Raw genomic sequence first — 23564 nt, forward strand, 5'->3', positions numbered from 1 at the left:
TATGATCAATCTATCTTGTTCTCCATACCAATTCAAGGAAAACTATACATGTTATATGTCCTCATTTTTTAACACACTGACTAGTTCTGTTTTTTCAATCTTTTATTCATTTCACTCCTAGCCTTTAATTTGTTTCCTTAAATAGAATTTTTGTCCATCATGTGTGATCTTGTTATCTTGTCCTGAATTATTCTTCTCGTCTCTGCCCCCAGATTCCAGTTTCCCCTAGAGCTAAGCAGTTACAGTATATATTTTGCAAAGAAATGCAGTTTTTCTCCCCCCCTCAGTGTTCCCTGCATCTATGTGTCCATCCTGACATCTGCCTCCTGTGTTTCCATTCTTCCTTCCTTTCTACCTTCCGTCTTCCCTTCCTCTTTTCACCCTAGTATTTTTGTCTAGCTGCCATGTCATTGGTTTTCATTTCATCTGTTTGCAATCTGGACATTTCCACTGGCACCTCCTTCCGTGTATGTGTCTGGGAGGGGGTTAGTTTTCGTTCATTCTCTCCTGCTACGTCTGAGATCTCTTTGCCCTTTCCTCTCAGCACTGCAGACTGTGTGCTTGTGGGTACTTCTTTGTTGCTCGAGTAGAAGGAAAGGAGGGAGTTCAGACGAAGCTGTTAGCAGCAGCATTTTTATGCTTTCTGCTTCTTTTCTATAACTTTGTTTAGAGTCCCAAACTGGAGTTTATTGTGCCAATGAAGATATTTCTGCTCCTCCAGCTGGGGATCAGTGAGGTTTGGAGCACCAGTTTAGGATGGAATTGTAGTGAGAGTCCATCCAGATGTTTATTGTCTAGACTTGACCCACCCCTTCCCAGGAGCCATCCACTCTTCAGTCAGACAAAGGAAGAAAAGGATAGATGAAATCCAAGGGCTGCAGCCTGGGTGCTATTTTCTAGGGTGGCTTGTGTGGAGCTTCAGTTGGAGCTTCCCATGGTTCCTGCTGCTCCCTCCATCTGAAGAGCTTGCTTTATTTGTTTGGTTGTTTTAAATCTTCCCTTCTGGTTCACCCTACATGTTATTCAAGTAATTCTGATACAACACCAGATGCCCATTCCTCCTTCCTTCTTTCCTCCTTCTAGGCAGGGAAAGCTAAATGCCAATACAGACAGCACTTTCTCTTTCTCTTCTTGGCAGTGTTGGTATGGTAGACCGTAGGACTGTCTACAGACATGTTCTGATGCTCCTCTGCAGGCTGCCTACTTACTTGTTCTGTCCACTTGTTCTTCTGTGCTCTTGTGCTCTTAGATGCTTCATATCCTTATCCAGAATCTATTTCTTAAAAAGATAGAGTCTCTCGGTGCAACCCTGGCTGTCCTGGAACTCATTCTGTAGACCAGGCTGGCCTTGAACTCAGAGATCCCTCCAGAGTGCTGGGATTAAAGGCATGAACCACCACCTCCTGTCAAATTTTTTAAAAATGTTTTACTCGTATGAGTGTTTTGTCTGCATATGTGTCTGTGGACTTACTACATGCACATCTGATGCTTGAGGAGAGGATGAGCCCTCACGTGGGTGATAAGAATCGAACCCGGCTCCTTTGCAAGAAGTGCTCTTAACCACTGAGCCAACTCTCCACCCCCAGAATCCAGTTGTAAGCCAGATGTTGAGATGCATGCCTGTAATTCCAGCATGCAAGAGGATGAGACAAGAGAATCAATGCAAGTTAAAAGCTGGCATTCTGACCCGAAGCAAACAAACCCAGCAAGCCCCCTGCTCTTTGAGGGAGGAATAAGGGGGATTCAAAGATGGGGGCACCCCATTTATTTCTAGGAACTTCATCTTTAGCCATTATTATTATTTTCAATGCTTCCTGTTGTCTAAATTTAAACATTTTTGGCACACATAGAATTGATATCATGCTTTTTGGTTGTTAATTTAGTTGCATTCAGGGAAAGGGTGTTTGTTTCTGGTACTCAGTTATGTATGGCACTGTTATTTTATGAGATCTGATAACCCTAAATTAGTTTGTTTTCTCATTTCTATTTTTGTTTCTTCTCCTTCCCCTCGTTTTCCTCAACTCAGAAGAATTTTTTTTTTTTAGGCAGAAGCTCTTGGTATGTCCTTCATTTGGCATTAGATTTGATGTTTCAGACACACATACAACATCCTTTGTTAACTGGCTTTCGGCTAAGTGTGGCAGAGATGCATAGACACAGAGCAAGGCCACAAGTGACACATGGAGATGTCAGTGAGCAACAAATGCCAGCAGAGAACCCAAGAGTTGACAGGTAGCTACAGGAACAACTCGTCTAATGTTACACCTAGAGCTGTAGTGCTGGCTGTCCTGTCCACGACAGGTGGCCCTGTGGCCTTCATTTGAACAACTGAAATATCAAGGACTCTGCCACACTGTTCGGTTTTTGAACATCTCAAACTGTTAAAAGTTTACAGTGAACCCAACTGTGCCCCCCCTCCTCACTGCTTGATCTCCCTTGGTGATAGGAATCCCAGTCTTAATTCCAGCCAGATGATTGGTACAACTCTGCCTTCTGTCCTGACCTCCAGCCTGGCCTGCATTCTGGAAAACAGTTGGAACAGTGCTAGGTCAAAAGCCATGGTACACAGGAAAAATAAAATGTGGGTAATAATGTACGTGCAGGACACTCACTGGACAGGATGGGGATTCTGAGATGACTCAGATGAATGATGTCTGAGGTTTTTACTTCAGCCTAAATATGCTGTGAGAACCCAGTAAGGGGCAGCAATCTATCTTTTGTAGATGTGAAGTCAGTGCCCAGGGCTCTGGTCAGTGTTCTGGGTTAATCTTGCTACAGTTAATCTGGTGTCTCAAAGAGCAACAAGGCAGAATAGTATAGGCGTGGGGTGGGGTCTAGAGAGTATGCGCCATAGGATTCCTCAAAAAGCAACTGGGAAAGAGGAGGCAGATCCAGCAAAGAACCAGTTTGCCGGGGATATGAGAGCTGCTCAAGCAGAAGAGAGATTTATGGTTTGTACTTTCTGTCTCCTGGTTACAACCCTGCATCATTTCAGGAGGCAGCACATGCTGTTTGTTGGCTCTGTTGACTAGCAGACATCTGTATTTCTGAGACCTGTGACAGGGCTCGTGACCTTTGGCTCTATCCTGGAAAATACCCATTCGCTGTACAAGTACCCGAAACCTGTTACTATCTAGTGGCAAACTGGATGCTGATTTCAGGGTAGGAGCTAGAAGATGGTGCTTTTAAATTTATCTGGGGAAAAATATCAGTCAAGAGATCCCCTTAAAAGCCTGCCAAATAAGAGGTTTTCCCCAAACACCATAACTAAAGAGCCAACTAGCTTCCAGTTGTCAGAAACCAACATCTAGTTGCTGACACATGATTCTACTTGACACTGGGGAGTTATGGGAAGAAACGCGTGGGGACAGATGGATGTTGGCTTACCGTCTGGCTGTAATCTTCAGCAAGCTACCAACTTTATTGAGCCTTATACTATCCACCTGTGATATGGGATGCTTAAGGAAGCAGCTCTTAAGGTCTCCGGTGTGTAACAAAGAGCTTTCAAGTGTTAACAGCATTCCTGGGACCTGAAGCCGGCTGCCAATTATACTAGTCTGATTTGAAACAGGCATTCTCTAAGGAAAACTCTTATTTTCCAGGGGTCTCATCTGAACTCGCCCCAGCAGCTGAAGAAGAAGAGTCAAAGAGTGGTCTGGATGTGATGCCCAACATTTCAGACATATTGCTGCGTAAACTTAGGGTTCACAAGTCACTTACTGGAAGGTAAATTAGGACATGAGCTTTCAAAGATCTTCCAGGGGCTCACATGGTAGAGCATGGGTGGAACACTGCAGAATTTCAGTCTTGGTTTTCATCCTGAAAGGGAGGCAGTCCAGTGGTCCAAGCAGGGCTGAAATACCCCAAACACAAAGTACAGGATGGGCCATGTTGGTACTTCCAAATCCCAGAGTATATGGAACTCACAGGCAAAAGGCAAGCAATCCTCATGAGCTCCGAGCCTGGGTTAGTCCACAGCTCTAGATGAGACAGGAAGTACAGGCACAAAGGTTTAAAAAGAACAGGTGGCAAGTAGGTTGTCATCATCATAATTCTAAGCCTGTGACATCAGTGCTGTTCAGAAAGTGGAAATCAGCTCACAGGATGGGAGGAAGCATTCACAGATCATTTACCCGGCAAGGTGCATGCTTCTCTAAAGAATTCCTGTGATTTGATAGAACTTAGATTTCAAAGAGAGTGCACAAAGGGTACCCGAGAAGATACTTCACTACTCCCCGTTGACCTGGAGGCCCATGGTTCTGCCTCTCTGCTGCCTTGGCAGGTCTAGGGCTCTGCCTTAAGAAACAGCTGTGCCATGTGACCATTTGGCTTACATCGTGCCACCCCGTTCCTTACTGTCTCTGTGTGTTCTGTAGCTCGAGGTAGAATCTGAATCACCAAAGTAGAGAAACAAGCTTACTCAATTACTTATGGAAAGATGTGACTTTCATTCACTAGCCAAATGAACCCAGGTGTCAGAAGCACATTCTAAGCACTTCGATAAACCGCCGCCCAGACAGTATGTGCCTGTTCTACACCACAGCGAGAGAACGTGTTGACCCTGAGAGGACAGGGCCTGTGACAAGAATTGTAAGAATGAGACATCTTTGTCATTGTTTGTCCCCATGCTCTGTTTTCTGATAGCTCGATGGCCACAGGGTCTTGCTGTCTCATCCTGACAGGAAGGCTCTTGCTGTCCTTTGTCAAGGGCGAGAACCAGCCCTTTGCAGAAATGGCTGACCCCTCTACATTTGCTCTCAGGGTCTCTCCATACCCACACAAGGGAGGAAAATTGTGTTTCCTGAGAACTTTATTGATGGTATGCTTGCTCGCCAAGTCCTGTGACACGAGCTGAACCCCTCCTGGCCTCCCCACCCAGCACAGGAAAGTGCCTGAGTGGTATTTACGTTATCTGGCTTCCATTGGGGCGAACTTTAGTTACTCAATGCTGCACAGGCAATCACATGGAGTGGCTTTGCAGATAAGAAATCTGTTGACTGAGACAGGCTGTGGGAACAGCTCAGGGACCTCTCAGAAGGTCACCTCTATGTCAACTGGTACTCACTTGCCACCCGGATTCCAGGGTTTGGAGGCTTTTGCTGCAAAGAGCTCCACCAACCCTTTTCTTCCCTTGCAGTTTCTGGATCAAACAGATGTTTGTCACAGTCCCCGGAGTCAGAGAAGGAACAGTCTTTACAGAGCTAGGGAATCCCAAAAGCTACAGTTTACCTCAGACAGTTTGAAAACGGCAAATGCATGCGTGTTTTCTGATTTCTCAGCCTACGGGTGAACAGTAAAAATAGCTAAGGTGCCATGTATATGTAATCTGCAGTGAGCATTGGTTCCAGGACACACACATACGCACACCACACAGAGACCAAAACCCAGACGCTCAAGACCTTGAATAAAATGGCATAGTATTTACATATAGTCTCTACAACCCTCCGACACTTTAATAATCTCTACATGATTTCCAATACCCAATATAGTGTAAATTCTATATAAATAGGTGCTATTCTGTGTTAAAGAATATGGCCAAAATAAGTCTGAATATGTTCTGTATAGACACAGTTAGTTTTAAAGTTTTCAATATATAGTGGTTGTGTTAAAGGAATATGGGCCATGCGACTATGAAAGGCTGACCTTATTTACATACACACTACACATATGCTCATGCATACATATACATATATGTATACACATGCACATACATCTTATACACATACATCATATACATATACATCATATACATATATGGCTTATTCAGTATAGATGCTATTAATCTGATTGACATATGAGCAAGCTGGAACCTAGAGGAATCATAGCTGCTGTACTTGTGTGCTAACCCCAACATCTAATATTCCACACCCCTCCTATAAAGATCAGTGGTCACAGATGACAGGGACAACAAAAATGACAGTCTCTGCTCACTCCTCTTCTGGAAATGCATGGCCTGATGGTCACTCAGAGTCACCTTCTGCTTTATCTAGTAGGTCAGATTAAGCTCACGCATGCTTTTCTCTTCTCTACAGTGCTCCTCCACTCACTGAAAAGGAAGTCGAGGTAAGTGATTCGTGGTTTTGGGACAGGTACGACTGTCTCTGACGATGTTCATCCACACATTCCTTCCTCCACCCTGTGACCCTAAGGCTTTTTACACAAGAGTGCAAACACGTGGCTGTGGAATGTTCTGGATATTTGTTGCCAGCCACAAGCCTGCCTTCATTCATTTTGACAAATCTGACAGAGGTGAGGTTCCTGGAACTGCCTCCTTCAAAGACTCTTGATGTCCCTTGAAGGACGAGCTTCCAATACAAAGTTAGCCAGGAGACTTTACTAGTATACCAAGTTTATTTCAAAATTTTAAAATGTGGCCATGTTTCAAGATTCAGAGTTTGGGCTGCAAGATGTCCAGCTCATCCCACAGTGTGAATGCTTTTGGCACTGCCTTCCCTGATTTGACCTCCTTGTCCCAGTGCCGGGTGATGGGTGAGCTGAGAATTTTCATTCTGGTGAAGGGACAGATGGACAGAAATGTAGCAGAGCTGAGTCAGGGAGGGTTGGAGATGTGGAACAAAGGAAGATATACAACCTGAGACAACTATTTCCCACCCCTGCCAGGTAACACAGTAACCTTGAGCCAGACATGACCACTATAGCACATTCACAGCCCACCCCCTGCAGCTGGTCTCCTTGTAGCTCTGCAGAGCAGAGCAGGACTTAAGCAGAAGAGAAGCCGGGCAATAAAGCCACTCACCCAAGCTTCCAGACTCAGGAGTGAACACGATTGAGGTGGATACAAATATTTCATCATATTCAGGACCCTTCATGTCAAGTATAGAGAGCTAAGTCATAGACTGAGGCTGGGTAGGAGAGAGAATCCTCTTCACTGGGCTGTGAGTCAAAGCCCAGACTGATACTGGCGGCTCAGTTAATGCCAGATCTCAAATGTGTGTTAGCATGGACCGTCAGCATGGCAGAAGCAAAACAGACTAAGGTCGAGTCCTCCACCTGCCGTTCGCATGTCACCTTGAGCAAGTTAGTGATGTGTCTAGTCTTGGTCTCTTCACCTATAAAACAGGTGTAAGAGTCCTCACTCCAGAGGGTTGTGGTGGGGTTAAATGTAGCAAGGTGCCCAAAATTCACAGTCACGATGGCCAACCAGGAGCCATTTTCAATAGAACCAACACTGTCATCTAGGAGTTCTTGTCTGGAGATGGCTGCCATTGGCCATGCTGTGTGAACCTCACAAGCCAGGTGGAGTCAGTGACCTCATAGTATTAGCTGGTGATGCGATTTAGTGAGTAATAGTCCTATGCAAGCCTGACAACATCATGACCGCACAGTAGACAGAGCCAACACGCAAGCACACACATGTACACACATGCACACACATGCACACATACACACACACCAAAGGAAGAAATACAAAGAAAGAAAGCTGCTCCCACTTGCCTGAGGCAGGGCAGAAGAAGCTATTGGAATTGAAGACACCTCCCTCCCTCCCTTCTTATTTCTTGTGTGGAGTCCATCCATCTATTTTTCCTCCCCAGTAGTTATATGTTACAGTGAGTGGTAACTCCACTCTGATCAGTACTACCTTTAAAAAGTTCATTCTTGCAGGGCCGGTGATGGCTCAGTAGTTAAGAGCACTGGGCTCAATTCCCAGAACCAATATGGTGGCTCTAGTTCCAAGACATCCAACTCCCTCTCCTGGCCTCTGCACTTTTGGTATGCAGGCATACATGCAAGCAAAACACCCATATACACAAGAACTTTTTAAAATAAATAAAAAAAGATCATTCCTGTATGGTGTGATTCATTTGAGGCTGGAATATTTATTCCTGGACATTTATCATAATGGATCCATACCTGATCTTGTCTAATCTTGGGGAAGTTACTTAAAGGTGAGATAGGAATTTGAGATAAAAAGGTTAAAAACTGAAGTTTGCTTTAAATCCACAAGCCTGCTGTTGAGCCGGCACTTTTGCAGATACAGAGGTTTGATGCAGACCTCCCGAGTCCCTGCTATAGTAGGTTCCAGTGTTGAGTCCAAACTGCTCACACAGGTCTGGCCCATCTCAACCCAAAGGTGGGCGCTCTTGATTCAGGGAAGACAGAATGCTATGGTCTTGACATTACGTTTGACCTCTGGCCCTGGGAAAGACCTCACCTGGACCTCGGGGGTTGCTATTTGTCTGTTTTGGTGTATTTTGTCATCAAGGGAAGTTCATCTGCACATGGGGGCGCACATGGGGGCCTTGACGACTAGTTCCAAGAACTCCCGGTAAAAGCTTGAGCAAAAGTCCCACCTGCAGCCTTGCTGGCGGCAGTGACTCCTCCCAGCACCTCTACCACACTCTTGTTCCCAACAGAACGTGTTTGTACAACTGTCCTTGGCCTTTAGAAATGACAGCTACACCTTGGAGTCTAGGATTAACCAGGCTGAACGGGAACGCAACTTGACAGAAGAGAACACCGAGAAGGAACTGGAAAACTTCAAAGCCTCCATTACGGTAATTGAAGAACAACTGTCTCCAAGGGCAGGTCCCAAACTCACACTTCTCTCACTAGCAAAGTAGTCTCTGGAAATGAGAAGGGATTCAAGGTCCTGATGGAGTCTTCCTCAAAGGGCCGGAGGAACTGAGGCAGAAGTCCTGAGGGCTTGGGTCAGGCGCCTGGCTGCTCCTCAGAAGAGGGATGGTTTGCTCAGACATAACTCCTTTCATCCCAGCCAGACGTAGTGTATCTCCACTGGGTTTCTCCTGTGTCTGGAAGACACTGTGGCCTGGGCCTGTCTCATGAAAATGAATCCAGGGTTAGTATGTCTCTCTCTTAGCTCTGGGGACCAGAAGGCCAAGCTCGGGGTTCCAGCATGGTCAGGTTCACACTGAGGCTATAATGAGACTGACAACCTCCCATTATAGCCCAACACTGTAGAAAGAAAGCAAGAGAAAATTCTGGGGCCCCTGATGTATGAGCAGCAATCAAATTGGCAAGGGCTCTACCCTAGTGTCTTAGTCACTTTCCCAGGGCCCATCCCCCCACCTGCACAATGGGGTTAGGCTTTCAGTTTGAGGACTCTGGGTGATGGTCCTTATTGTCCCTCAGTCCTCAGCATCCATCTGGTACCACTGCGAACACCGGGAGACCTATCAGAAGCTTCTGGAAGACATTGCTGTCCTCCATCGTCTGGCTGCCCGCCTCTCCAGCCGGGCTGAAGTGGTGGGCGCTGTACGCCAGGTGAGCCCCACAGCACTTGGTCTTGCTGGCTGGCACTGTTCCATTTGTGGTAATTAACACCATGACACAAACAGGGGCAAGGAGAGGGACAAGAGTCACCACCTCTTGATGACTACCTTAGGCCAGGCATTCTATATAGGTTGTTGAGATATTCCAATATATTTGGTGCCAACTAAACCTTTGAATTATTCCCTGGGGAATTGCTTTCGCTGTCATTGCCTTTCTGACTTCGAGCCGATCTATAGTGGTTAAGTTAGAGAATTTCCTACTGAAGAAGTCCGTTGCGCTTTTCCTGTGTATTCTGTAAGTGTATGTGACTGGGGAGGCTCTCCCTCTCCTCACAGAACACATACCCAGCTTCTACTGAGCCAGTGTTGGGCAGAGCACACGTCAGGAAAAAGTGCTGCTTCATTTAATGCATCCAGTAACCCTGCAACGTGGCCTCCATCCCCCCATCTCTGCCTCCAGCAACGCTGAATATTCTCAGAAAGATACCAGCTACTAGATGGTGGAAAATCTCCAAAACTCCAAATGTTTTGGGTGCCTTCATTATGTCACAAGTAGAAAACAACACAGCTCACTAAAAATGTGCCAACTTCTCTGGGCCACACGTATAATAAGGCATATGTTGAACATAAATGATTATTTATTTAGCCTTGGGTCCTAATCCCAAGATATTTCATTGTGTATATGCAACATTCCCAAACCTGACAAAATCCCAAACATCTTCAGCAAGCATTTTGGTTCAGGGGTACTGAAGCTGTTCTAGCATTAGTGAGTGGCAGAGCAGAGGCCGGCCCAGGTCAGACTCCCAACCTCGGCCACTTTGAAGCCCATGGAGGCTTCACACGGTGCTGCTGCTCCCACTGCCCAGAGTTCCCCTCGAAGCTCTCTCTCATTCACACTGCAGCTCTTCACAGCGCTCCCCACACGTAAGCATGCTGGGCTGTAAACCAGAGCTGCTTCTGATGTCTGCCATGTAGGACGGACGGACAAAATTCATGGACGCACATGAATCTTACGCAGCACTGTTGTATCAATTCCTGCCGCACTCTGTGTGTGTGTGTGTGTGTGTGTGTGTGTGTGTGTGTGTGCTGAGTGTACACCCTTAACCACTGCCTGCAAAATGAGGCAAGCCACTGGGCTGACCCACTCATGTGGGTCTTTCTGGAGAAAGGGTGGCTGACTCAGCGCTGTGACCTAGGAAGTAGCCTAGCAGGGAACAACACCACCAGAAGGATGCTAGGGAAGTCTCAGTCCCACAGGGTGGTAGGGACATTTATAGGGAAATCCCTCTAGGATAGACAGGCCCTAAGCTGGGTCTTCTTGTGGACCCTAGGGAGTATGGGAAGAGAAAACCCCGCCTCCGTTGTATGTAACCCTTCCAAATATATTTCTATTTTCTATGTATTGATTCTAGGTTTACTCTTTTTATTTGTACTTGTTTATTTTTAAACTAATATATATATATATATATATATATATATATATATATATATATATATATATATATATAATTACTTTGCCTGCATGTATATCTCTACCACATGCATACCTGGTGCCAGCAAAACTCAGAAGAGGACTTCAGATCCCCTGGGACTAGAGTTACAGACTGTTATGAACTGCTGCATGGGTGCTAGGAACTAAATCCTAGTCCTCTGGAAGAGCAGCCAGTGCTCTTAGCCACTGAGCCATCTCTCCAGCCCCCACTTGTTTATTTTCAGGCAGAATTGAACTATGTAATATAGTCTGGCCTCAAATTCATGATTCTCTTGCCTGAGTGCTAAGATACAGACATGCACCTCCATACATGGCTTGTATTCTTCTTAATGTAGTCCCCCACCCTGCCCTGCGGTCCCCCACCCTGACTTGTGGTCCCCCACCCTGACTTGTGGTCCCCCACCCTGACTTGTGGTCCCCCACCCTGCCTTGTAGTCCCCTACCCTGTCTTGAGGTCCCCTATCCTGCCCTGTGATCCCTCATCCTGCCCTGTGGTCCGTCATCCTGCCCTGTGGTTCCCCACCCTGACTTGTGGTCCCCTACCTTGTCTTGAGGTCCCCTATCCTGCCCTGCGGTCCCCCACCCTGCCCTGTGGTCCCCCATCCTGCCCTGTGGTCCCCCATCCTGTCTTGTGCCCTCCCATCTTCTGTGTCTCAGCTCTTGCTGACAGCTGCTCCCTGTAGCTGTCACTCCACAAATTTCATTCACATCCCACATCTGTCCTGTATCCGTTCATGACTCAACCATAACTCACTTTAACATGATCAGTAATTCCTCCTTTTCTACACAGTAAGTCAAGATTCCTTTACCTAGCACATTAGGTCCTCCATGACCCAGTCTCAGAGTGCTTCTTCCCAGCAAGCATGTGTGACTGTTGATCTTTTATATCAAGCATGAGCTCATATAAAAGTGCTATGCTGACTTGCAGAAGCCCCTTGGATATGCTCCGTGTCCCAGCATAATATGGCATGGTGCCCCCTCTCATTCTAAAAAATCCGTCTGGAGGATACATCTATTTATTACATATAAGTCCCGTAAATAACTTCCTGAGAATCTGGACACCTTGAAGTTCTCTGGCTTTGGGCCTTTGTCTATCCTGTTCATGTCTATGTGCCTACACCCCACATTGGTGGCTTCTGGCCAGGTCCAGAAAGCCATCCCCACCTACTTTCTCCCTGAGTAAACCAATCCCTTCCTTCTCACTTATTACAGCCTTGGGGCTGTGTCCTCATCCTCTCCCTGGATCGTCACCTCTCAGCCCAGTGTCACAGGCAACGAGCTCTCAGGACAGGACAGATCCCCTCTGATGGGTCCCTACAGTGCCTTTCTATTCTGGCTGAGCCCAGAGCAGTGTAGCTGGTGCCTTCCCTCAGCGGTCCCAATGCGCCCGTGCCCTTGTTCCCTGCAGGAGAAGCGCATGTCAAAGGCCACGGAAGTGATGATGCAATATGTGGAGAATCTGAAGAGAACGTACGAGAAGGACCATGCTGAGCTCATGGAGTTTAAGAAACTTGCAAATCAGAATTCCAGTCGCAGCTGTGGGCCCTCTGGTAAGAACCAGGCTTCTGTCCTCGATGTGAGGCCAGGTTCCGATCAGGACAGCTTCAGGGGCTGTATCTGGCTGGTTGAAACCCCTCCACCTCTGTCCAGAACCACTCACAGGGCCTTTACAGCAGCTGCTCCAGTGAGGATGAGGTCCTGGAATCAGAAACATTAAAGGTACAAAGGGTTTCCCAACTCCTGGCAATTAACCAAAGTGGCAGATGCCAAGAGTACTCTGTGACTGACTCCATGACCCTTGGGATTTCCCTTTGGACATCACATGCTAAGAAATTGGGCCTTATTCTAGAAAGCATGAAGGACCCAAACATGCCTATTGAAGGGCTCACTCTTAGTCCATTAGTCACATAACCGGAGCGAATGGGCAGCCCTAGCCCAAGCTGGCCTCAGACTCATGAGGCTGCTTATTTCATTGTGTCCTGCAGAAACGTTTAAGCATTTCAATCAAAGGATATTTAATTTTTCTAGTCACCCAGAAGAGCAGAACCAAAAAACATTCCGGATTCGTGAGAATATTGCAGCAGTCTGGGGTAGGGATGGAGGCCGGGCAGTGGGGCAGAACAAAGGCCTAAGTAAGGGAGCTATTCCTATGACACGCAGCAGATGCATGAGTAAGACACCCACTTCTGCCATTCTTCTCTTAATGCTTTAGAAGTTCTGTGCAAATTGATGTAAGAAGACAGAAGGCCCCATTTGAGTCAAGGGAGTCAAGGATAGATATATCCAGGGAGGTCATCTCTGCAAGGTTTTAAAGTAAAAGGAGGAGGGAGAAGAGGAGGAGGAGGGAGAGAGGAGGAGGAGGGTGAGGAGGAGAAGGGGAGAAGGAGGGAGAGGAGGAGGAAGAAAATAGGAGGAAGAGGAGGAGGGGGAGGAGAAGAGAGGAGGATGGAGAGGAGGAGGAAGCGGAGGAGGAGGGAGAATAGGAGGAAGAGAAGGAAGAGGAGAAGGGAGAAGAGGAGGGAGAGGAGGAGGAGGGAGAGAAGGAGGAGGGAAAGGGGGAGGAGGGAGAGGAGGAGGAGGGAGAGGAGGAGGAGGAGGGAGAGAAGGAGAAAAGAGAGGAGGAGGAGGGAGAGGAGGAAGAGATGATGATGAGGAAGATGATGAGGATGATGAGGAGGAGGCAGTGGCAGCACAGCTGGTGGCAGTGGCAGTCAGCTTCCAGTGGAGGACGCAGTGTGTGTGTAAAATGTGGAGGGGGTGTGTGACACAGGTTGTAGTCCTGGGGTGATGCTGAGAAGCTGAACATAAGCCTTGGCAGACCAAGGCCACCTTCCAGGCCACAGTAGCAACTGTGCTTTTGTCCCGTGGGAAGCATGTCACAGGACATATCCATATTTTACGTTTGTGCTACTCTGACTACAGCAAGCACAGTGTGTTTGCAAAGTATCAAAGCTGAAGTAGGGAAAGCTGAGCTCAGAGGCTCTTGCTCAGTCCAGGAGGAAAATGCAGTGCACCGGACTGGAATCTCTCTCTGGGTGTTGCCAGGGCTGTGAGTCTGGTCCAGGAGGGTGCTAGCTGGAGCAAACAGCTTGTCACATCAGGAACTCCTGTGGAATGCAAACATCCGCGTTACCAAGAACAGGAGGAGGGAAAGTATAACAGACTGAAAACCTTTATAAACAGGAGGCTCCACAAGCTTCCTGGGGAATATCAGTGAGACCTGCCAGAGTCCAAAGGCCATGTACACATGCTCAGGGCGGTCTCTGCCTCGGATCTCGGCAGCCAGGTTCCCAGCCACAGGCATCCGGGCCCCTAACAAACTGTTCTTGGTTACAAATGGGGAGTTGATTCCAAGAAAATCCTGGCATGTTGGTTTGGGTAGTTATTTCTGTACACGGTCGTGTCTCCCGCAAACCAACCTGCCAGAATTTTGAGGCTGAAGTGATTGTCATCAGAATTTATAATCCTATTATAATCCTGGCACCTGTGAGTTTGAGGCCAGCCTGGGCTGTAGAACAAGAGCCTGTCTAAAGCAAAACCCAAAATGCTCTATGGGATAATCCGTTACCCAGGGGTCTCGTTCATCCATTCTAAGATGCTTTTTTGAGCACTTTTGGTGCGCCCACATGACACCCCAGTCCTGGTGCTACAACAAAAGGAAGCAGACTTCTGGGGCTGGGAAGATGGCTCAGTGGGTTAAGTGCTCACCATGTAAGCATGGGGCCTGAGTTCAGGTCTGTTACTGCAGTGCTGGGGAGGAAGATAGGTAGGTTCCTGAAGCTTGCTGACTAGCTAGTCTAGCGAATTGGTTGAACTCCAGGTTCAGAGAGAGGCTCTGTCTCAGAAAATACGGTGGCGAGCAATAAAGGGAGACACTCTGGCCTCTATGTGCACATTCCCTCACATACACAGCACATAGCCACACAAACACGTACCACACCCCCACACAGAGAAATACAGTAAGCCTACTTCTGGGCTGAGATGGGCTCTGTAGAGTCCCATGTCCCATGATCCAGCCTGGGGACTAAGAAAGTGTTAGAAGAGCAAAGGGGCTCCAAAGAATAATGGTTGGAGATATTTGGTCCCACTTTGGTTTTTCCAAGCTCTTCCTCCGCTGTGGCTGCTGAGAGCGGAGCGTCGGTGAATCTAGGCCAGTGGTGGTGTCTGTGTGACGTGCTGTGACCATTCTCTAATGTCTCTTTTTTTTTCATGTGCATTAGTGTCAAATCCCCTGGAACTGGAGTTACAGAGAGGTGTGAGCTGCCATTTGGGTGCTGGGGATTGAACCCGGGTCCTTAGGAAGAACAGCCAGGGCTTTTAATCACTAAGCCATCTCTCCAGGACCGAACAGCATATTTTTAAAAAAAAACCTTTACCTGACTTCTGGCAGTCTGTCTCTAGTGAGCCTCTGAAGACTGTAGTGAAATAAAAGATCCCTGATTTAAAAATAAGTTGCTCATAAAAAAAAAAAAAAAGCCCACATTTTTTGGAACATGGCACATGCGTATTATCTGCATTTTGCATTATTTCCTTTGAACAACCTTCTAGAAATATGAATACTAGCTGGAAGAGTATTGGTAGAGGGAAAGGGGTTCAGTGGGCAAGGGACAGGGAAGGCAGGTAGGTGGCAGATATGAGCCTGGTAGAATGACATAAATGTGTGAAAATGTTATGATAAAATACATTCTTTTGATTGCTAACTCGAAATCCAATGAAATTAAACATTAGATTAGGGAAAGTAAATATTTATAAATAAATTATTTTCAAGAAATTCATTGACATCGTCATTTAGTGGGTTATGCTAATGGTTGAGATTCATACACCAACCGCCAAACTTGTTCTCTCTTCTGAAATATATTTATAATTTTATAGACACAAATTGTTTCATCTCATAGTTTTGAGTCACAGTTTGGTGTCCTGCCATGCATTTGTTAAACATCTATACTTCTATTTTGTAAATTCTTTGATTATCCTAGCTGCAAGATTGGAAATGTATTTGAACTCTTCACATATAGAAAACAATTTTTTTCTGGTTCTGCTTTTTGGGGTAACCAGAAAAACTTAAAAATTCTTTATCCAGAAGTGCTTAAACTTCCTGCTGGACAAAATAAAACAAGGCGTCTGAAAGAACAGCTGAGCCCACAAGAAGGGGATGGAAAGAACCAGAATCAAGAAGAGAACTGAAACCACACCGACCCTGCGACTTGCTGGGGCCAGAGCCTCCCTGCCTATCTGGAACTGTTTGCCCGAAGTGCTGTCTGAGAGCCACCTCTGAGCCCTGGTGCCAGAGTGAACAATGAGCTCTGTGTGCCACGCTAAGACCTTCTAGGGACTGTGTCTTGAGATACAATTTCTGCAAGGGATAAAAGGCCTCCCTCACCAGCCAGCAGAGAAGCAAATACGGAAGCTTGCCCGTTTCACTCTGTACCCTGGGAGGCAACAAAATACTCTCTCCTTCCTCTTAGAGAAAGTACATGAGTGTCAGCCGCAGTGGTGTGTTCTGGGGAGAATTGGAAAGAACAGCAGGCGGAGGTCTCCAGGAACTCAGCCGCCACAGAGGCACACCCTGTACCAGCACACACAGAATCTTCCAGAGGGCCCGGCCGAGGAAGCATTCACAGCGCAGATACACAATGGAACAGTCCACTGTGAACACGAGTCATTAGACCCGCCAAATATAGGATTACACCTACAAACATCAGAGAGTAAAGTAATCAGAGTTTTAAAATCAGCTGAGACGTGGAAAGGCAGATGGGAAACACAGGATCAAACAATAGTTACAACAAAACTAGAACTCCTCGAAACAAGAAGTCAGGGGTGAGGGAGACTTGGTAGGTGTGACAGCTGTGGTGGAGGAGGTTTCCCAGTGTTCTGAATTCCTCTTCCCTGTCTTAGTTTTCATTCCCTAGATCAGTGGTTCTCAACCTTACGAATGCTGTGGCCCTTTAATACACTTCCTCATGTTGCGGTGACCCCGACCATAAAAAATTTTTGTTGCTGTTTCACAACTGTAATTTGCTACTGTTATGAATCATGGTGTAAATTTATGATATGTAGGATATCTGATATTTGACCCCTTGAAGGGGTCAATTGTTTCCCAAAAGGGTCTTGATCCACAGGTTGAAAAACAAAATCTTCCCTAGAAGATAGATCAGGTATTGTGGAAGGCTTTGTGGATGAGCCAGGTCACATCTGGCCTGAACCCCATAAAAATTAGTGTACACGTGGCCTTGGTTTTCTTCCTCCTGGTCTGATGGGCACCACCCTCCAGAATATTAACCTGTTCATCTTGACTGAAATATTTAAGAGAGTTACCCAGAATGCAGTTGAATGGATACAGTGATTAAAACATGAAAGAAGGTGTTTGAGACTCAGACTATGAAAGAGAGCCTACAATCCACTTGCCACGTGGTCCGTAAGGGGGAAATTAGGCACATAAAATCTTCAAAGAAATAACCTTTAGCATTTTCCACAGCTAAAGAAAGACACGGATCCCTGGATTTGGCAGTATAGGAAATGCAAACATCAAAAAAGATAAAATGTGTAATGAAAAACAAAGCTCTGGCTGTGCAAACGTGGGGGCCAGAGTTTGGATGCCCAGCACCCACACAGAACTCAAGCATGGGGGTGTACACCTGTAACTTCAGCTCTGAGGGGTTGGAGGCAGGCAATACTCAGGACTTCTCTGACTAGCCAGTCTAGTTGAAGGAGCAGGATCCAGCCTTGTCTCAAAAAAATAAGGTAGACAGAGATAGGAAAAAAAATGCCTAATGTTACCCTCTGGCCTATTTGAGCACGAACACACACCTATACACACACTTGTTCAGGTGCATATATCACAGACACAAAGAAAAGAAAAGAAGAAAAAAAGAAGAGGAAAAGATAAGTGAAGATCTTAAAAATAACATGCAGAACATTTGTAGATAGGTTACAATTCTCAAGAGCAATAGCACCAGAAGGCACTGGTCTGACCCCTCAAAGAACTGAGGAGAAATAAAAGGGTGGTCATGTAATGCTTAGAGCTGTGGACGGCTATAAGGGGCCTTTTCACAGGTCCCTGCACAATTAAAGAATATACTAGGGTGGGGTTGCAAGATAGGATGGTGATCAAGGCTGTTCATAAGGATGTGGGTGGAGCCAAATAAGCATCCAGTAAGCTGACTGGATGAATAAAACATAACTGAGATACACAGGGTGACATAAAATGGTGACTAGCCCTCTGATTAAGGTCAGCGAGAGTTATTGTTTTGAGCTCTATTTAAGAAAAGCCTAGAGATCTTGATTAATTTTAAATTTATTTTTGTTTAAAGGAGCAGAGTCTTCTTTCCAGCCCTAATTTTTAAAAGTTTAAAGCCAAATGATATCAGAAGTTAAAACCATGTTTTAAAAATTAGAACTAGGATGGATAGTTTCTCAACTAATACACAGAGTGGGAAAGAAATTAGGAAATAATCAAGTGGATAGGAATGGCTTGATTTGCATTCTTCTACATGCTGACCCCCACTTGAGCCAGCACCATTTGTTAAACATGCTGCTGCTTTCCCACTGGATGGTTTTGGCTTTTTTGTCAGAGATCGGGTGACCATGGGTGTGTGGCTTTATTTCTGGGTCTGGTTCTGCCAGTGCCTGACCAATACGGATGTGGATGCTCACAGCCAACCATCGGACTGAGCATGGGGACAAAGAAGAAGGAGTTAGGGGAAGGACTGAAGTAGTGGAAAGGGTTTGCAACCCCATGGGAAAAACAACAGTATCAACTAACAGGACCCCCGCTCCCGCCAGAGCTCTGAGGGACTAAACCACCAACCAAAGAGTATATATGGAGGGACCCATGGCTCCAGCTGTGTATGTAGCAGAGGATGGCCTTATCTGGCATCAATGGGAAAGGAGGCCCTTGGTCCCTTGGAGGCTTAATGCCCCACCCAGCATAGGGGGATGTTACAGTGGTGAGGCAGGAGTAGGTGGGTGCGTGGGGGAGCGCCCTCACAGAGGCAGGAAGATGGGATAGGGAGTTTGCAGAGGGGAGACCAGGAAGGGGAACAATTGAAATGTAAATAAATAAAACAATAATAATGTAAAAAGGGGGGCGTGGTGAAACTCACACCAATTTTGTTGTTTCCTACTATAGATTATTTAGTCAAGTAATAAATCAAGGTGAATAAGGTATAGAAAATGAAATGATACAAATTAGACAGTATGAAGCTGTCAGTTGTCCATGATCCTCAGGTTAGAAAACAAAACAAAACATACAGCTACGTGCGTTTCAAGGGTCATACTTAAAATATGTGTTTATGGAGGACAGACAGATGTACAGGTTCCAGGGTGTTGGTGGGACTGAACCAAACCCAACTGACCTTGATGATACTCCTCTGATAATTTTGAACAAATCATATCTGAAAATATATTCAAAGGCTCAAGATTTGCATTTTTGAAAAAATGAAAATACATTTTCATGTGTCCAGTTGTTTTCCGGTGGTACACTTATGCAGGTATAGTGCTGAGCACGGAATATGGATTGCATTGTGTGCTAAACACGGTAAGGAGAAAAGGTTCTTAAAGTGGTAGCTTTCTTTATTCTCGATCATGCTGGAGGTGACGCATTGGAACAACTTCTATTAGTGAATTTTCATTCTTAACAATGCACGTTCCTTGTTTATCGAGTCACCGACTGTCCCTCCTTTGAGTGAACATGGAATGAGTTGGAATGCTTCAAGCTTGCAGAGTTCTGTTCACATACTGTCCTGAGTGATCCCTGAGACACTTCAAATGAAGCCCAGAAACCCGAGATGGGGGCTTCTTGTAGTGTCTGGTGGAGTTAGAATAATTAATTTTATAACAATTATATAATTATAAATATATATTATATAGTTATAATATAATTAATCTTCTATAATTATAATAAGATGAGATAAATATAAAAATAAAAAGATGGTCTTTTGGGGGCAGATTATCTGTGTACAGGGTGAAGAAAGCATCAGACAGTGAAGGGTCTCCAGTACTCAGATCTTTGAGCCATTCCTGCAAGGCCTTTTATGACCCACGCATAGCTTGGCTTAATTTCTGCCTGTCTGTGTCCTGGTAGTCCTCAACCCGAGACTCACACCAATTTTCTTCTGTTGTTTCCTACTATAGAAGACGGGGTTCCTCGCACGACGAGATCAATGTCCCTCACGATGGGAAAGGTATGCCTGGCTGAGGAACTTCATGGCTCCCAGAAGAACATGTCAGAAATTTTCATGGTCACCCAAGTGGTCATTCATTCTTGGACTTGTGGGTACCATCAGGGTATTCAGCTTTCACACTTGCTCGCACGGCCTCCGACAGTCCATCTTTCTTACTCAGGTGTAGTCTTCCCAACTCTTAATTAACTTGACGTGAAATGATGCATACACTTCGGTTTTGCCATAGACAGTTTTTAGACACATATCAGAGAATGGAGTCTCCGAATGTAAACCGGCAAATGTGTCGAAAGATCACTCATGACCAACAGAAAGTTGAGTCAGTTTTGGTACATTCTTCTCACACTGATTCCTAACATCATCACCACCACCTCTCAAAACCAAATTAACCTACTGAATGTTAGAAGTTAGCAAGCTCTCCTAATTCGCTCAGAACCATGACTGATGTTCTCAGGACAGGAGGCCTGAATTGCTTCTCTTCCCACAGAACATGCCCCGCCGGAGGGTCAGCGTTGCTGTGGTTCCCAAGTTTAATGCCCTGAACCTGCCCGGCCAAGCCCCCAGCTCATCACCCGTGCCCTCCCTCCCAGCTCTGGTGAGTAGGGTGTTGCCTGCCCTTTTCTACCTTTCCCTCACACGACTACTATGGAGGGGTCGTAGATGGGGATGGGGTCAGCAGGGACAGGAAATTTCCAGTATATAATATAGAGGTACACAAAGCAGCCCAATGGAACCCTTCTCACTGTTCTGAGAAGAGATCTCTGTGCTCTCAAGCAAAGCAGGGACAGTCAGGAAGTGTACCACATAGGCAGATACCCCTTTGAACAAAACCAGAATTCTTTAAGGAGGGCATGCTTTTTCAAAAAGCACCTTTGCAGGGTACAGTGTGTTGTATCAGATACAGCTGAAGCAAAACTCTGAGTACAGAAGTGGAGTTCATGAACTATATATCCTGTCCTAAATCACTAAGCCATTGTTTCCAACAATGGAACCCTGAAAGTAGCCCATGGCTTATCAACAGGAGGTTGTCAGCAAACTGTAAATACCATCATAAGGAATTTCTGTAGGATTACCACCCATGATTCATTAAGAAGAAATAGCAGCTTCTATATAAAATAAACACATGTATTGAAGTATATGTAATATAATTCTGTTCTGTACCTTTTTTTGAAATGTGAAAGAAATCATTTGAAATTTAAATAATTTCTCTGTTATTGTAATAAAACATCTTTACAAAAATAAAGTTAGGGAAAAAGGGGTTTATTTGGCTTACAGTGTGAGGGTATTGTTCATCATTAAGAGTATAACCAAGGCAGGAACTCAGCTATCGAATCCACAGGCCAGATCTGGGCCTTCTTACATTAATGACCTCCCTCCCCCCATAGGCATGACCACAAGCTAAGCTGATCTAGACAATTCTTCAATTGAGGCTGTTTTCCCAGGTGACTCTAGGCTGTGGCGAGCTGATAATTAAAAATTACTAATCACAATAATGGTTACCTCTGGACAATGATAAAACAAATCATTTAAATTCTGTTCTTTGTTTTTAAAGATTTCTACAGGGTATAAAAAGAAAGGCAGAGAAAAATGTCCATTTCATTCTAGATGAAGACAATTCCAATATATAAGAAAATCTTTTCTATACCTAAAGTCTTTGTGAATCTAGTGATTTCTCTCTAAAATCTTTAAATGCCTTTCCTCCAGTGATTTTTCTAATCATTGTGGGCTCTAGAACAGCCGTGCAGAGAGAGGTTCAGTGTGGAAGAACTGGCCAAGCTACTTCGAGTGTCCCGTACCCATAGCTAGAAATCACTGTTAAGTTTCCTTTACCTTGTAAGTATTTTGTCTGTGAAATGAACTTAAACTCCCAAATCACCAACACAAAGAAACCCGAAGGTCCCGGAGAAATGGCTCAGCAGTTAAGAGCACTGGCTAATCTTCCAAAGGACCCAGGTTCAATTGCCAACACCCACACACCAGATCACAACCATCTATCTCCAGTCCCCGGGGATCCAGCACCTTGATATGGCCTTTGAGTACAAGGCAAGTTCATGGTGCATAGACATACATTCAGTCAAACATTCATACACATAAAATTTTCTTTGAAGAGTCTAGAGAAGGCTAGTTAACAACAGATCTTTTCATAGACACATGGTTTCTGTATATACCTTCACATGTATACCTTTACATGTATAGAGTGATTGACAGAGAGAACTACACTTTAAGATCACAAAGCCTGCATTGAAACCACCAAGATCACGGGCCCTACATCAGAATTCTAAATGGATCAGTACTGTTTACCCCACCGTGGGTGATTTTAGCATGGGCACAGAGTAGAAAGCCTATGCTTTTAGGTGTACCCATTGCAGCAGACCAGCGTGGGGTAACTTCAGAGATATGTTTGCAACATTAGGCACCTCCTGAGGTCTGTGCTTGGAACAGCACCTGTGGGAGCACTAATGCTTATGTGAGTCCATCCCAGGGAATTCTAAACCCACACTGGGTAGGTGGCCTTCTGGTAACTGAGGAAATGGGACAGAAGAATACTGATGGAGCCTCAATGCAGTCTGGAAAGCTATAGGGGAGAAGAATGGAAAGAGAAGGGAAAGTCACAGCCCCTCCCCAGCGTTACCCTAGGCCTTGCTGCCTCACTCATCCTCAGTCCTGTTTCCATCCAGTCTGAATCAACCAACGGGAGAAGCAGCATCTCCGTCTCCCCAGTGCTGCCTGCACTTCTGGAAAAGTAAGTTTCTCTGTTTTCCATTTAATTCTGGGGAATCCTTAAAGAGACCTCTGACTTGCTTTTCTTTTTTCTTTCTCTTGGATATTTTATGCATTTACATTTCAAATGTTATCCCCCTTTCCCTCCTCTCTCACCCTCTTCTCTCCTCCCTCTGCTTCTATCAAGATGCTCTCACTCCCACCCAACCACTCCCACACCAACAGCCTGGCATTCCCTTATACTAGAGAAACAAGTCTTCACAAGACCAAGGGTTTCTCCTATTGATACAAGACTATACCATTCTCTTTTATATATGTGGCTGGAACCAAGAGTCGCTCCATGTGTACCCACTGGTTGGTGGTTTAGTCCCTGGAAGCTCTGGGCAGTTTGGTTCATTGATATTGTTGTTCTTTCTATGGGGATGCAAACCCCTTCACCTCCTTCAGTTCTTTCTCTAACTCCTCCATTGGGGTCCCCATGCTCAGTCCAATGGTTAACTGAAAGCATCCTCATCTGTATATGTAATGCTCTGGCAGAGCCTCTCAGGAGACATCCATATCAGGTTCCTGTCAACAAGCACTTCTTGGCTTCACCAATAGTGTCTGGGTTTGGTGGCTGCATATGGTATGAATACCCATGTGGGGCAGTCTCTGGATGACCTTTCCTTCAGTTCGTGCTCCATTCTTTGTTCCTATATTTCCTCTCCTTTTGCTTAGAATTTCATGAACTTATTGTTTTTAATAGCTGAGTAGTACTCCATTGTGTAAATGTACCACAATTTCTGTAACCATTCCTCTGTTGAAGGACATCTGGGTTCTTTCCAGCTTCTGGCTATTATAAATAAGGCTGCTATGAACATGATGGAGCATGTGTCCTTGTTATATGTTGGAGCGTCTTTGGGGTATATGGCCAGGAGTGGT

At 45.5% G+C, this 23564-nt stretch overlaps 1 protein-coding gene across 1 annotated transcript in view; it reads left to right on the forward strand.

Moving 5' to 3' along the window:
• The window catches only part of IRAG1 (inositol 1,4,5-triphosphate receptor associated 1), a gene marked incomplete at its 5' end in the record, with an annotated part of 110936 nt that overhangs the window by 70276 nt on the left and 17096 nt on the right, over positions 1-23564 (forward strand). Inside the window, 8 exon segments of the mRNA XM_080911809.1 lie at positions 3603-3726; positions 6033-6063; positions 8376-8516; positions 9112-9243; positions 12152-12293; positions 19876-19925; positions 20410-20517; positions 22601-22665. Of these exon segments, the coding sequence (XP_080767935.1) occupies positions 3603-3726; positions 6033-6063; positions 8376-8516; positions 9112-9243; positions 12152-12293; positions 19876-19925; positions 20410-20517; positions 22601-22665 (793 nt within the window).

This window comes from Micromys minutus (genome assembly GCF_963924665.1).
Source record: "Micromys minutus genome assembly, chromosome: 2".
In the NCBI taxonomy this organism is placed as follows: domain Eukaryota; kingdom Metazoa; phylum Chordata; class Mammalia; order Rodentia; family Muridae; genus Micromys; species Micromys minutus.